The sequence below is a fragment of the Oreochromis aureus genome, linkage group 10 (assembly GCF_013358895.1).
Source record: "Oreochromis aureus strain Israel breed Guangdong linkage group 10, ZZ_aureus, whole genome shotgun sequence".
NCBI classification, from domain to species: domain Eukaryota; kingdom Metazoa; phylum Chordata; class Actinopteri; order Cichliformes; family Cichlidae; genus Oreochromis; species Oreochromis aureus.
Genome location: NC_052951.1, coordinates 34,715,927 through 34,729,284, shown reverse-complemented (window position 1 = coordinate 34,729,284; position 13,358 = coordinate 34,715,927). Strand labels below are relative to the sequence as shown.

The 13,358-nt window shown below is 50.7% G+C and overlaps 1 protein-coding gene across 2 annotated transcripts; it reads right to left on the bottom strand.

Annotated features, from left to right (window-relative positions):
• Nucleotides 1-1,271: 1,271 nt before the first annotated feature.
• Nucleotides 1,272-12,756, bottom strand: pcf11 (PCF11 cleavage and polyadenylation factor subunit). 2 transcript variants are annotated; one of them, XM_031726700.2, is made up of 18 exons: nt 12,378-12,756; nt 10,317-10,442; nt 9,859-10,041; nt 8,662-8,874; nt 7,105-8,045; nt 6,845-7,019; nt 6,310-6,712; nt 6,081-6,215; nt 5,933-5,998; nt 4,431-5,689; nt 3,266-3,332; nt 3,060-3,185; nt 2,863-2,989; nt 2,606-2,789; nt 2,369-2,524; nt 2,188-2,280; nt 2,062-2,097; nt 1,272-1,947 (listed from the first exon to the last, which is right to left on the bottom strand). In XM_031726700.2, exons 1-18 carry the CDS (start codon nt 12,618-12,620, stop codon nt 1,720-1,722), a joined length of 4,761 nt encoding a protein of 1,586 aa, XP_031582560.2. In that variant the 5' UTR covers nt 12,621-12,756; the 3' UTR covers nt 1,272-1,719. The 2 variants fall into 2 exon arrangements, with proteins under 2 accessions (XP_031582560.2, XP_031582561.2); XM_031726701.2 differs by lacking the exon at nt 5,933-5,998.
• Between the last annotated feature and the right edge of the window lie 602 nt (nt 12,757-13,358).

The following is a 13,358-nucleotide window of genomic DNA, read 5'->3' as shown; positions in this document are numbered from 1 at the left end:
CTCGATCCGCCCATTTTATCGAGCATGCATCGGTGTAGACTTGTGACAGCTATATATCCCAGAATGCATTTCGTCCAAAACTCAACAGCGGACTCCCGGCACATCGCCCCCCTCCCTCCCTCCCGCCCGCTCGCGGTCTTCTCACTACTCAGGTTAAAGAAACCCCAGCAGCTGTCTATAGTATTGAGTGTCCACTAGAATAGAAATAAAAGTGTTCTAACATCTCACCTGCTTGTTTTTATTAAGGTATGTACACGTATGTACATGTACACTATTTTTATTAATAGAGGTTTCACTACTGAGGTTAAAAATGATATATAAGTCACGTAGATCACTTCTAAATGTTAATGTTTGGTTTATTTCAGTGTTTTATTTGTTCCTGAGTAAACCGGTTTGGCTGTGATTAAAGTTAAGCTTCATAACATGTTACTCACAGTTAAATTAAGAGGGGACGGCAGTAAAAACTCCGGACCTGTGACATCATCACGTACGCTGGTACAAATCACGAGTCCGTGCTCGCGTACTTGAGAATTGAGAAACGGCCGACGAGTCCGTGCTCGCGTTCTCGGCAGGTACGTACTCCCGTGCGTTCTCGGCGGGTACGTACTCACCGAGCACGCGAGTACGTACTCGCGTACTTGGGCATTGATAAACGGCCGAAGTGTCACCTCGAAATAACGCGTCCAAAACACCGGAAATGAAAGCAGACTCCACCAAAGTGCTGAAGCTATATGTGAGACCAAAGAAGAAGAAGAGGGTTCATCTCCCCCTCCCTGTCAGCCTCACCTGCAGCTTACTGGCCAACCAGATCACAAGAAAACGGCCCGACCCTTCCTGAGAGGTAAAAGTGCAACCTGTTTCACTCCTGAAACAGCGGTGACACTTTATTAGGTATACCTCGATATCACCAGCCTGGAGCTGCTTTCAGCCTTCATGGATTCAACGAGCTGCTGATCTGACATCATCATACATGCTGCTGACTGTGGAGGCCGTCTGAGTGCAGCACATTCACCTCTGACCTCATGTCTTCACTGGATACTTCTTTGTAAAATGATCCTGTCATGTGATTGGCTGATACTACTGCCTAAACAGCTGTACCTAATAAAGTGGCAGGTGAGTGTATTTAAGCTGAACCTACATATGAATTCAGCTCTTATCATCCTTCTTTGACTCTGTCTGCTCAGTGCCAGCTTCACCTGCTCTTCAACTGAACTTTGTTGAAACACACACACACACACACATATATATGAATAAACACCCAGAGCAGGACGTTTGAACCTACTGAACCTTTATTGATGTTTGGAACCCAAATGACAGTGAAACTGAGGCAATTAACGATCAATGAGATCAATCAGTATTCACACAAACAACTTTCAGATGCTTTTATTGATCAAAGAGAAAGAAAAAAAGAAAACCAACGGAAAAAGGGCGGGCTCCTCAGCAGACGAGTCCACGAGTCTTCGCCTCCCGCTCAGACAATGCTTACCTTCAACACCTGCGAGGGCCCGTCGATAAACCAATCAACAATCTATGTACAGGGATAACAGCTGATTCAATCACTGTAACACCAGAGTTACCAAAAATACTTTAATGTATAAATTAGGTCATGTACAGGTTCACTGAGGCAGCCGCACGGCCGCGAGTCCAAATACAAAAACGTATTCAAGTACAGACGCAGAGGACGAGTCCCTGCAGCTAAAAACCACCGCCGCCGCCTCCTCACGGGGCCGCCGCCTCCTCACCTGCCTCCGTCTTCACTTCAGGAGGCTCCCCGCTCTCACTCTGCACCTCCTGTTTCACTGAGGTGGTGGCGGCAGCAGCAGCAGCGGCAGCGACAGCACAGGAAGCGACCTCCTCCTGCTTTTCTTCTGTCTTCACAAAGGCGCCCAGCGGGTGATCGGTCAGCAGCTTACTGGGCGACGGCGTGACGTCGACATACGAGGATGTCTGAGGAGACAAACAAGAACGGAGCAAAGAAAAACACGTGAGTTTATACCAGAGAAGAAGAAAGAGGAGGAGGTGGTGAGGGACGGGGATGTAAGGGAGGAGGGGGTGACTTACGTTCTTGTAATCCTCGAAGCAGGAGGGGTGGAAGTTCTGTGGAGGGAAAACAAACAGCTTGTCACTCGCTTTGTTCTTATTGGTTATCTTACTGATTAGAAGTGGGTGGGCGGAGGCTTGGCGCACCTTGTCATCAACCTTGATGGCGTTCTTCAGGAACCAGTCCTCCTCCTCCTCCACCCAGTACGTCTCAAAGGGCTCCTGACAGATCTCACAGCTCTGCGGGGAGGAAGGAAGTGTTTTTATTGGCCGAGGCTGTGACGTCACTGACAAGCAGGTGATCTGATTGGCCGTCTGTCATACTCACCTCTCCCACCTGGTCCTTGGTGGCTCTCACGCTCTGGAACTCCTTCTCCTTGGCGGCCGCCTGGCTCTTCTGCACCTCCTCCTCGTTCTCCTTCTCGAAGAACTGGCTCTTGGCGCGCTCCTCCAGGTCTGCGATCTCCTCGAACTCGATCCAGTCCTGCACGACAAACGCAGCGTTACATTGGAGCGCTCCGCGGGGAGCTGGGCGCCGTGCCCCGTGAGGCGTGTGCGTTCTCACCGTAAGGCTGTAGTACCAGCGGCGGTGTGTGACCTTCTTGCTCGCCACCTTGCCGGCATGGTTCTGCCTGAAGTGCCAGTCCAGGTGGTCGGCGTACATGTCGGTCTGGGTGGCAGTGAAGCGCATGCTGCACAGGCAGCACTGGTTCCCTGAGTACAGCTTCGTCACCACGCTCTCGTAGCGCCTGGGGAGGGGCGGGGCAAAGTGAGTCACAGCAGAAAAAAGCTTAACCACGACGAGGACAGGCGAATACTCACTGTTTCATGTCATCGATGCTGAAGCTGGTGAGGTCCGGCACGTCGTCCTCGCCCTCACCCTCCACCTCCTGCTCCTCCTCTTCCTCCTCCTCTGGTGGCAGTGCCGGCGGAGGCGCAGAAGACGATTCTGGAAAAAACAAACACGTCAAACTCAACTGAAGAAGGTTAAAGGTGACAGAGGGAGGGGCTTCACTGACCGCTGCTGGAGGCGGGCGTGGCATCGGGCTGCGAGGGTTTGATGATGCCAGTGGAGAGGAGCTTGGACAGCAGGTCGTTCACGTCCACCTGACCCAAATGGTTCTCCGCAGGGACGACCTGCGGATCTGCAGAGACACGAACAACCAGTCACGATTTCTGACGTTAAAGGTTAAAGCTGACCGACAAAAACGCCACACAAACTCACTCTGCTGTCCGAAAGGCACGGCGGTCTGAGGTAGGAAGGGCTGGGCCATGGTTCCCATCACGCTCACCTGGAAACAGAGCACAGGTACAAACACTCAGATTAACCCCCAGGAACTCGCCCTGTTCAACAACGTGGCCTCTGCACCAATCAGAGCCACCAGCTCAGAGGATCACCTGCACAATCTCCCATTTTTGTGTTTAACAGGTCAGAATCAGCTCCAGGTAACAGCACATTATGTCAGACGCAAGTAAAAACAATATCCCTTTAAAGTCGAGAGAACACGCCCACATGTCTGAAAATCTACCTGGCAGAGCTCACCTGCACCTCTCACCCCTACCTGACACATTCACTTGTTTGCTCAGCAGCATCTGCTGCCACTTTCTGGCAGTAGTGGTGCATTACATGGCCTCAGTCTGACCACCACAGCCTACGTCAGATTATCTAATGATGAATTTCCTGAGCTGGCGCAACGGCACGTTCTGTAGCATCAACTCCGCCTACTGCACAGCCTGATACCCTTAAATGTAGTTAAGAAATGATCTCTTTAAAAAAAACAAAAAAAAAAAAATAAACAAAAAAAAACAACACACATGTAAAATTAATCATCATGGAGGTCAAAGGTCCAGAAACTTGTGACCATACAGAACAGTAACACCTGCAGCCCATCTGTGCTGCCATGACTGCCGGGCCTACCTGATTGGCTGTTTTATATGGAAGAACTCCATTACTCCAACTGACTTGGAGTAGTTGCAGAAGTTGGCAACATAGGCTGGCTGTGCCTCAGAGATAGTAGCAGAGACGACAGATGTAGGGTTTAAAGGTACCTTTCAAAATAAAACTCAGGTGTATGTATCGCATGAGGAGACAGGCGCTGTGATTATAAAGGATTAGCATGCTGTTAGCAGGTCAATAACGGCTCTTTTAGCTGTGTCTCCATGTATCACGTCAACTCTGACTTAAATGCTGCCTAAGTATTTGGTTGCCCCTAACGACAGTGACAGCTGCTCAGCTGTGGGTGGAGCTCCAGTTGCTCTGAATGTGATGTTAGTTTGTTGACACTGGACTGAAGTGAGGTGTGAGGCAGCTCTGATTAAGACCCTCCTCTGTCTGAACCTACAGCTCTTCTCATTGGTCTAGATCCTGTGATGTAATGTGTGTTGCTTACCGGCTGCTGTAAGCCAATGGCGGGTGCTGCAGGGTTGTAGAAGGGGGTGGGTCCTGGCTGACTGAACGGCTGCGCATGGAAGTTTCCGGCCTGCTGCATGTTCTGTTGCGCCGGGAACCCCGCTGGTGCCGCAGGGAACTGAGGATTGATGGGGTCCGGGAAACGCTGGGGTGGCATGTGGAAGTTCTGCTGCGGGGCCATGGGGCTTTCATACATGGGCGGGCCCATCTGCCTCATGAGGGGCTGCAGGTTGTGTTGAGGTTCGAATCGCAGGTGGCCCTGTCCGGGGAAGTGCTCGAAGCGCGGTGGGCCTCCCTGATGCGGCACGTCATACCGGGGCCCCGGCTGGCCCGGCCCCTCGAAGTGTCCGGTGCCGTCAATCCTCATGGGGCCCTCGAAGCGGGCGGGTCGCTGCTGGAAGCCCATGGGGGCGGATCCAGGGCCGGGACCCATGTTGTTTAAGTGACGTGGTGCTTCGAAGCGCTGCAGCGGGCCCTCCGAGTGGCCCGGCCCCGGCACCTCAAATCGTGTCTGTAGTCCGACAGGAGCCCCAAACCTTCCAGGGACCTGAGGGGGGCCCTCAAACCGCCCCATTCGTTCTCCGCCTCTCATCGGACCGTGACTCATGTGTCCGGGACCGTCCACCCGCTCCGCCATGGTCTGATGGGGTGGTCCGGCGCCCTCGAACCTGCCGGGGGCTGGGTGGTGAGGCCCCTCACACTGCAGTGAGTCATCGAACCGTCCGGGGCCACCGCCGCCTTCATACCATCCTGGGGGGTGGGGCCTAGAGGAGCCCATATGACCGGGACCGTTGTAGCGTGCAGGGGGATGTCCGCCGTCGTGAGGTGGCGTGTGTCCGGGTGACCCGCTGTGCTGTCGGACAGAAGATTGCGGCACTCCGCGGGCGTGTGGCGCCTTCAGGATGGATTTGGTTGAAGCGTGAGGAGGCGGGGCATCCAGGGGCCCGTCGTCCGAGTGCTCACTGTTTGGGCTCTCAAAGCGCGGTATCGGGCTCATGTCAGCAGAGTCCTTCTGTAACGGTGACAGCCGTTCGCGCTCAAAGCGTGTCGCCGTGGCGTCCAGGCCAGCTGGGCTCGGGGAGTTCCTGTGGACCACGGTGCCCGAGGGAGGGGGCACCTCCGGCCTGCGGGGGTCAGCAGGTGGGCCGTACCGCCGTGGAACATTGTAGCTGCTCTTCTGCTCCTCGCGGTCGTTGTAATGGTGGCGCTCGGTCAGCGGTGAGGTCCATTCTCTCTCACCTGGAAACCACAGAAGAAGAAATGCTGTGAACGCTGCCGCTTCCTGGCCTGATAAATTAAAGTTTGAGCTTCATCTGTCTGAATGTGAGGGTGACACTACAGAGCTACAGAGGAGGTGGCCGACTACGACTCCCACGATGCCTCGAGAGGCTGGGTGTGAGGGGGAGTGTCTAATTGGCGGTTAGCTGATGATGTAATTGGGGCTCCTGACTGAATGTGTAAGACTTGTTAGAAATGGCTAACCCTGCTGAAGTATCCCTGATCGACACCCTGACACCCTGCTGCTCCAGAACCTGACCTCTGACCTCTCTGTGGATAAAGACGACAGATAACAGGTAACCTTCACGCCACTTGAACACGTGAACGCAGCGCGGTGGCAGCGTGCACTCACTTGTCTCTCTGTGGTCTCTCTTCATGAAGCGAAGACCCGGCTTCAGCGCTGGGAACTCTTTGCCGTGGTTGTACTCTTCGACCATAGGGGCGAGCGGCGCCCGTTGCTCCTCACACTCTTTGCTCCGCCTCTCGCCTGAAAAAGGCAGCAGATGTGTTGGTGTGGGTTTTTTTAAAATCAGTAATAAGGCTCTGTTCTCTGGCTGATTTACTGATCATGTGACACTCACCTGGCCTGTCTCGCGGGGCTCGGTTGTATTTATGTGGCGGCGGGTGTCCGGCGCTCTGACCACCACCCATCTTCTCGCTGTGCCCCGGTTTGTCACTGGTTTCCGGATTCTCCTCCCCCTCCCACTCCTCTCCGGCAGGTCGGTGGTTGACCTGAGTCTTCCTCAGCTTCGACTTGTGCTCGTAGTACGACAGCTCTGCCGCGTCCATGCCTTCGTGGGGGCGGGGCTGAGATGAGGGAGTGCTCAGCAGCGGTGGCTGCTTCTTGACGGGGAAGTCTGATTCGTCCCAGCTGTCTTTGCGCTGCTGGATCTCCTCCTGATACTGGTACAGCTGTTTGATCTGGTGAGCCATGTTGAGGAACTCCTCGCGGGAGATCTCGCCACTCTCCATGCGCTTGCTCGCCTGCAGACATTTTTATTTTCTCATTTTATGATATTTCGTCACATGATACCCCCCCTAAATTGTTTTCTACCATAACAAGTGAAAACCAGTGAAACAGCTTTATCCTACGAGTGAACAGGTCAGTGAACGTACCCTCCTCAGCAGGTCCTTCTTGGAGGCGGAGTTCAGGACATCGGGGATCTGCAGGTTGGCGTCGACACTGAGCCGGTGCTTCGGGGTTCGGGGGATGCTGGGGCGGTTCGGCGTGCTGTACAGTTTATGTCTCTGAGGCGTGGGCTTGGCGTGCATGTCGTCCGACAGCTTCATGCTAAGGAAGAAGGACAAAGTTTTTTTAAAGTTTAAGTTTTTTTGAACTTATTTTATAATATTTCTGATGCGTTTGATGAACTCACTGTTTACTCTCCTCCCAGCCGCTCCTCCAGCGGTGAGGTGCGTCCTTCACCTCCTTGCAGCCTCCCTCGTGGCTGCGTGGCGAGTGAGAGTCTCTGGTCTCAGAGTGGCGTTCCTCCCCGGGTCTCTTGGACCTCCTGCTCTCTGATTGGTTTTTGGGAGTGGGACGGTCCTCCCGACTGGGCTTGCCGTGCAGGAGTTCAAGCCTCCGTGGTTTTCCAGCTTTATGCAAAGGTGATGGTGAGCTGCTGCGGGCTCTACCCTTTGGCGAGCGCCTGTCCTTCCTCTTTGGGGAGCCGGCAGGTGATCGCGACCTGGACCGTGAGCGAGTGCGCTTCCTTGCGTGCGTTCGGGCGTTGCCGGCGGTCTTATCAGAGGCCTTGTCACGCTCATGTTTGGCGACCGAACCGTTCACCAGTTTACCTTTGAACCTCTGAGGCTCTGCCCCCCGTGCAGCATCCTCCCGCTCCTTCTCATCACTGCATCGCTTCTTCTCTTTTTGCTCGCTGTCCTTGCCCTCGCCCAACTTGTCCTGCGTGCGTTTCCTCAGCCGCGGGTCTTTCTTCGTGCCATCTTTGCTCTGAAGCACCGCCTCTGCTGCTTTCGTTTTACTCGGCCCGCTCTTCGCCATTGGAGACGGTGACTTGGATTTGGGTTTCTCTTGTGGAGCATCTTTCTTCTGCATCCTGGCTTTCTCCAGAGCGAGAGAGTGGCTTCCTGTGGTGGGTGGAGGCTCTCTTTTTGTTGTGGCGGGCTGGTCTAGAGGTGGGGGGCCAGTGGGCGGGCGATTCAGCCGGGGGTCTCTGACGGACGCCTTGGAATCACTCTGAGAGGGTACCCAGGGTCGGACCACGGGAGCGGGTTGGCTGATGAGCTTGGGCGCCAGGCTTGCTGCTGATGAAGTGGAGACCGCCGTCGCTGCTGGTAATGTGAAGCCGCTGGCCTGTAACCATGTGACAGAGCTGCCTGTTAAATATGCACCAAGTTTCTACACAACAAACCTGAACAGCAGGTAAACTCTATGGCAGCGGCCCCCAACCTTTTTTGCACCACGGACCGGTTTATGTCTGACAATATTTTCACAGATCGGCCTTTAAGGTGTCACGGATAAATACAACAAAATAAAACCAGTACCAAAAAGATTTATTCATAACACACAGCAGAAGACCCAGGGAAACTCAGTTAACAATAAAAACCCTGAAAACCATGAATTTCACACCCGAGCTTCGACTCTCGCGGCCCGGTACCAAACGACAGCCCAGCAGTCGGGTACCGCTGCACTAAACCTTCGGACGAGTGACGGGGAGTGAGTAAAACTTCCCTTTGCTCTGAGCAAAAAAGTCAAAGAGTTAAGACTCTGCTCCTTCTTCCTGTCATTTTTTACTCTTTAAATAGGACCCAGCACTGCCCCAGTTCAGATCAAACTGGTTTGTAGCTTGATCTGAACTGGAGCTCAAGGCTTTAACACATTCAGAGTTTTAGCTCCAGTCTGATTCCCTGGATTGTGATGCGAACATGTGATTGGCTAACGGTGATCTTACAGCCCCGGGTGGTCGTACCAGCTGAGCTTTTGTCTGCTCCAGCTCCAGCTCGATCTTCTTCTGCTGGAGCTCCAGGAGCTGCTTCTGTTTGGCCAGCAGCTGCTGCCGGATCAGCTGCTCCTGCGTCAGGCTGGACTGACTGATGGCTGCGGGGACCGGCTGAGGGGCGGGTGGGGGCGTGGGCGGCGGCTGGGCCGGGGTCGGCCTGGGAGAAGATGAAGACTCCTCAGGCTGAAAGACGAAGAGAAAGAATAGCTTCTGTTTAGTACTCAAGCTCAGCCCCACAAAATCCTATCGCTCAATGTGGATGATGCTGTGTGCAGGTCAGAGACCAGGGGACAGCCTGACCCAGACACAGGTAAGGAGCACATGGATGTGACACTTGACCTGGTCATGATATTTATGGAAAACCTCTTTAAAAACATTTTCCTGAACATCAATGCACAGAATAATGATCTAACTAACCAAACCTGCATGTAGCCACCTGACACAGTGGTTAGCACTGGTTTGAACCAGTTCATCAGGTTCTCTCTGCAGGGATGTTCTGACAGGTTAACCCAGTTTCACACCAGTCAACAGTTTAATAAAAGCAAGGCGTCTGCTCGGCTCCTAAACGTCACTTTATTTGGTTAAAAACAGTGAAATTCTGATGTTTGTCATTTCTGAGTCAAACACACCGATTTCTGCTCCCAGCTTCACTTTTCTACTTTGTTATCTGATGTGAGCTCGAAAGCAGATCTGGAAACAACCTCACAATGTAACCAAGCAAAACCAAAACCTCAGATCAGGTACAAAAACTCAAACATTCATAAGAGCAAAGAGTAAAAAGATACAAAGTAGCAAGTATTAAACATTGAGTTCTGCCAGGTCTCCTTTATTCTCTTCAGCACATCTTTATTTGTAGATTTTACAGCAGAAAAACCAATAAATGGAAAATCTAAAAACAAAAAACCTGCCACACTGAAGCTCTCTGGACCTTTTAAATCCCTCTTAAAGAGGGAATATATTGTTCGTGGTACTTCCTGTAACAATAACTTTAATTTACATGTGAATAATCTGTGGGGGTGTACCTGCACGTTTCACTACATCTTCTTTATTGACATTTCAAGGGTACAAATACATTTATTGATAAGCCCGACTAGGACCTCAGGAGGAAACCGCTGCGCCGGAGTGACCTCTGTCTGCCCGAGGTTCACACCCTGGACTCATACACACCTGTTTGAGGAACTTGGGGTTGACGTGGATGCTGGCGTTGATGGTGGGCGGCAGCGGCTTGATGGGCCACGCCGGGTCCACAGAGTTGACCTTCACGTCGAGCGCGTACAGCTTCTTGGGCGGGAACACGTCGTCCCAGGTGGAACGCAGCTTGAACAGGGACTTTCTAGTGTTTTCGTCCACCTACAAACAGAGGACAGCGCTTGGTCCACAGCCACCAACAGAAAGCCAACATCACACTGTGCATAGCTGTTAGTCCACTTCAAAACATCAGCTAAAGTCCTAAAGCCTCCCTCCAGCTTTCATTAGCAGTACGTTACGCGCTAAGACAGGAGCAGAGTGCAGGAGACTACACAGAAGAAAGCAAGCAACAGGACAAACAGGAGGGAGTGCGAGGGCTGCTAACATGTCACTGCTTAAATCTTAACAAGGCCAAACGGCAGCAAAGAGAACTGTACCTTTTCAAAGACACATATAAATGAAGGGATTAGGTTTTTAGCAAACACTGCAAGGTATTCTCCTCCAACATTCTTCACTATGGAATCCACTAAGTACAAAACTGGAAGCTTCTCGCTGGGTGGGGCCTGGAGCAATAAGAGAACTCGACAAGTTTAGAAAACAAACAGGGGTTAAAAGCAACATTTCAGAATAAAAGCTCACAGTACACCTGCCCCACCCCTCAGCACCCAAAAACGTGGAAAAAGTTCAAAAGGTCAAGAATTGCAGGAAAACGTCTCAGTCCCAGTCAGTCCGTGTGCTGCTGCGTCTTCACGGGAGAAAAAGGAAAAAGTCATCTTCACGAGTCCGCTCAGCATCTGCTGAGTTACAAAATGAGTCTGTGACGCCGCCAGGCTTCAGTCCAGGAGCCAGTTACCTCCAAAGAGGGTGTGTAACCTTCCACCGCTCTTTGTACGTTTACCCAGAAGGCTCGTCTTCGAGGTGACTCCACCCCCAGTGAGCTTTATTTCCTCTCACACCTCCGCTTTGACCCCTCCCAACATCTTTAACCCCCCTCCCTCAGTGTGTGCAGTAAATGAAACCAGAGTCATGCCAAGAAATTACACTGGGAAATAAAAAATGACAAAAAGCACATTTCACATTTTTTATTATAAACATTTTAACCATTCAAACACAATTTCAGGAATTCAAGATTCACTCGAGAATTAAATCAAGTGTCATGCGACCAGAAGCTGAGTGTAAAGTGATGGCGGGCGGAGGGGGCATTGTTGACGGCCCCGTTAATCAATGACCCGACACTGATAACACACAACAGATCAGACTGAAACCATTCAGAGACACTGATGTGGTCTGAGCTCAGAGCAGGGCTACAGACGGTCAAAATCCACCAAAAACTCAAGCCGCTAATCCTCAATCAGATCAATGTGACGAGCTTAATGCTGATTGGAACGTCAAGTGCTTTCTTTTGTTCCCTAACCCCTGACATATAAACGACTCGTCCAGAGGAAAGTTTGACTGTTTACCAAAGCTTTGTTCAACACACTCAGACTTTTAAAAGAGAAATCTGTCACCATCAGCACAGCAGTTATTTATTCATTTACAGACATCAGCGGGCGACACTTCAACACATGTCAGGCATTCTATGAAATCTGTCCTTGGTTTAAAGTCAGACTGCTGAATCTGATGTGAGGAGTTTAGGCCAATTCGAGGTTTTTATTCTAGCACCAAAACACTGACTCTAAAGCAGGTTCACATGTTTCTTTATTAAACAAAGTTTAGACCATTTCAGACGCTCACAGCACAAACTGGAGACATCGCCAGGAGTTTAGTAGAGCTACTGTGCGACTACGAGGCCAAAAATAACGCGGTGATTTCCCCTGTTCAGGAAAGTGACTCAGATTTACTTCCCCAGCTACATGTGGCCTGATCCTTTGTGTTAGTTACCCAGAGAAACTGTCAGACTTTCAAACAGCTGAGCCGTTTTGTGAATTTTGTGATTTTGAATTTTTAACAAAATCTTCTTACATCAGCCAGATTTTATTTACAAAGATACCCGTGTAGATTTTGGCCCTTTCCACGTGTCAGAAAACATTCTGTCGCTGCGGTTGTTTAAATAAAGTTGGTTTAAACAAACCACCTTGGAAACAAGCTGACCCAAACCAGAACGTCCCGCTAAAGCGCCGACTTCTTTTCTACTCACATCTACTGACGTTTACTCCACATTAAAGAGGGAAACGCAGAGCGAACGGTAAAGACGGACTGATTTAAGGTGGGCTGATTTAAGGTGGATTTCAACTCCAGACCACATCGAGTACCTACAGCGAGTCTGCAGAGAAATGGCGTGCTGCTCAGTACAATAAAGAATAAACGGTCGGTTCACTTTAATACACACAGTTGTTCAATAGTTGGCTGAATGCGGAGCTAGCAGAACAAACAGCTGGATGTTTTCAGAGACATGTCGCGTTACCGCGGCCGGCCTCGCCGCCATGTTCAGCTAGCAGCTAACTACATACATCGACAGCAAACATCTCAGTGTGAAAGTATTCTATATTCATAAAAACCTTGCTTATTTGTGCTTCAATAATTTCCACGATATCCTTGGCGAAGTTGATGTTTTCCTCGGCCAGGATGGTCAGCATGTTGATGTGCGGCTTGCTGTTAAACGTCAGGTCTTCGAGGGAGGACTGGTACTCCCGGCAGGCGTCTTCCCTCGCCGCGCTGTCGTCCATCTTTGAGCTGAGACACTCGGCCAAACCTAAGCGAGTCTTACCGAAACCATAACCACTGATCAGCAGGCAGTCCATGAACTCATGCGGCTAACTGTTCGTCCCGGACTCGGTGAGAAATCACGCCGGTTCGGGGGTATATTTCAGCCGCCTTCTGTCGCCGTTCTCTGCCCTTTTAACGACCACAAGAAAATGGCGACTGTAACTGAAGGAAGCCTACGTCACGTGGAGGTATTTATAACAGCCGTGACGTCAGTGCAGTGCCATTGGCTGGTTTTAGCCCACCTTAACCTGGGTTTTCTTTGCGATTAGTTGGGGAGAATAACGGCCACACAAATGAGCCAATCAGAGTGGAGTACCGTCAATCCCGATTACGTAACGAAAAATGATTGCAACAGCTCTTACTCAAGGCACCAGGCCGCAGCACTACTCACAAATAAACACACGTTACTCATTAATAGTAAAAAACTATGCTAGAATATCGAAACATATATATATATTTTAAACTACATTTAATCAATTCAATTTTAATTTTACATTCTGATCGAACTGTGTCTTTGCAAAAGTCTTGAAAAGTATGTGCCAGCCCTCATAAACATGGGAACTAGGTACAGACAAGTATATCAGGAAAAAAAACAGTTTACACAATTCTAACAAACTTATAAGTCAATGTCACCAGTGTGAACTGTGAGCATCTCTCAGTGTGTAATGTCTGCAGGAACTATGGGCTCAAAATGTGGTCATAAATATTTTGTACTTGTAAATCAGGATTTGTATGTGTAAAAATAATTTGTGTGTGGACTTAGCCAAAAAAAA

Coding starts and splice junctions, on each gene's coding strand:
- pcf11 (XM_031726700.2), bottom strand. CDS start 12,620: ATGGACTGCCTGCTGATCAGTGGTTATGGTTTCGGTAAGACTCGCTTA. Junction 10,443..12,377: donor TTGAAGCACAAATAAGCAAG/GTTTTTATGAAT, acceptor TTATTGCTCCAG/GCCCCACCCAGCGAGAAGCT. Junction 5,690..5,932: donor ATCAGGGATACTTCAGCAGG/GTTAGCCATTTC, acceptor TGTGGTTTCCAG/GTGAGAGAGAATGGACCTCA.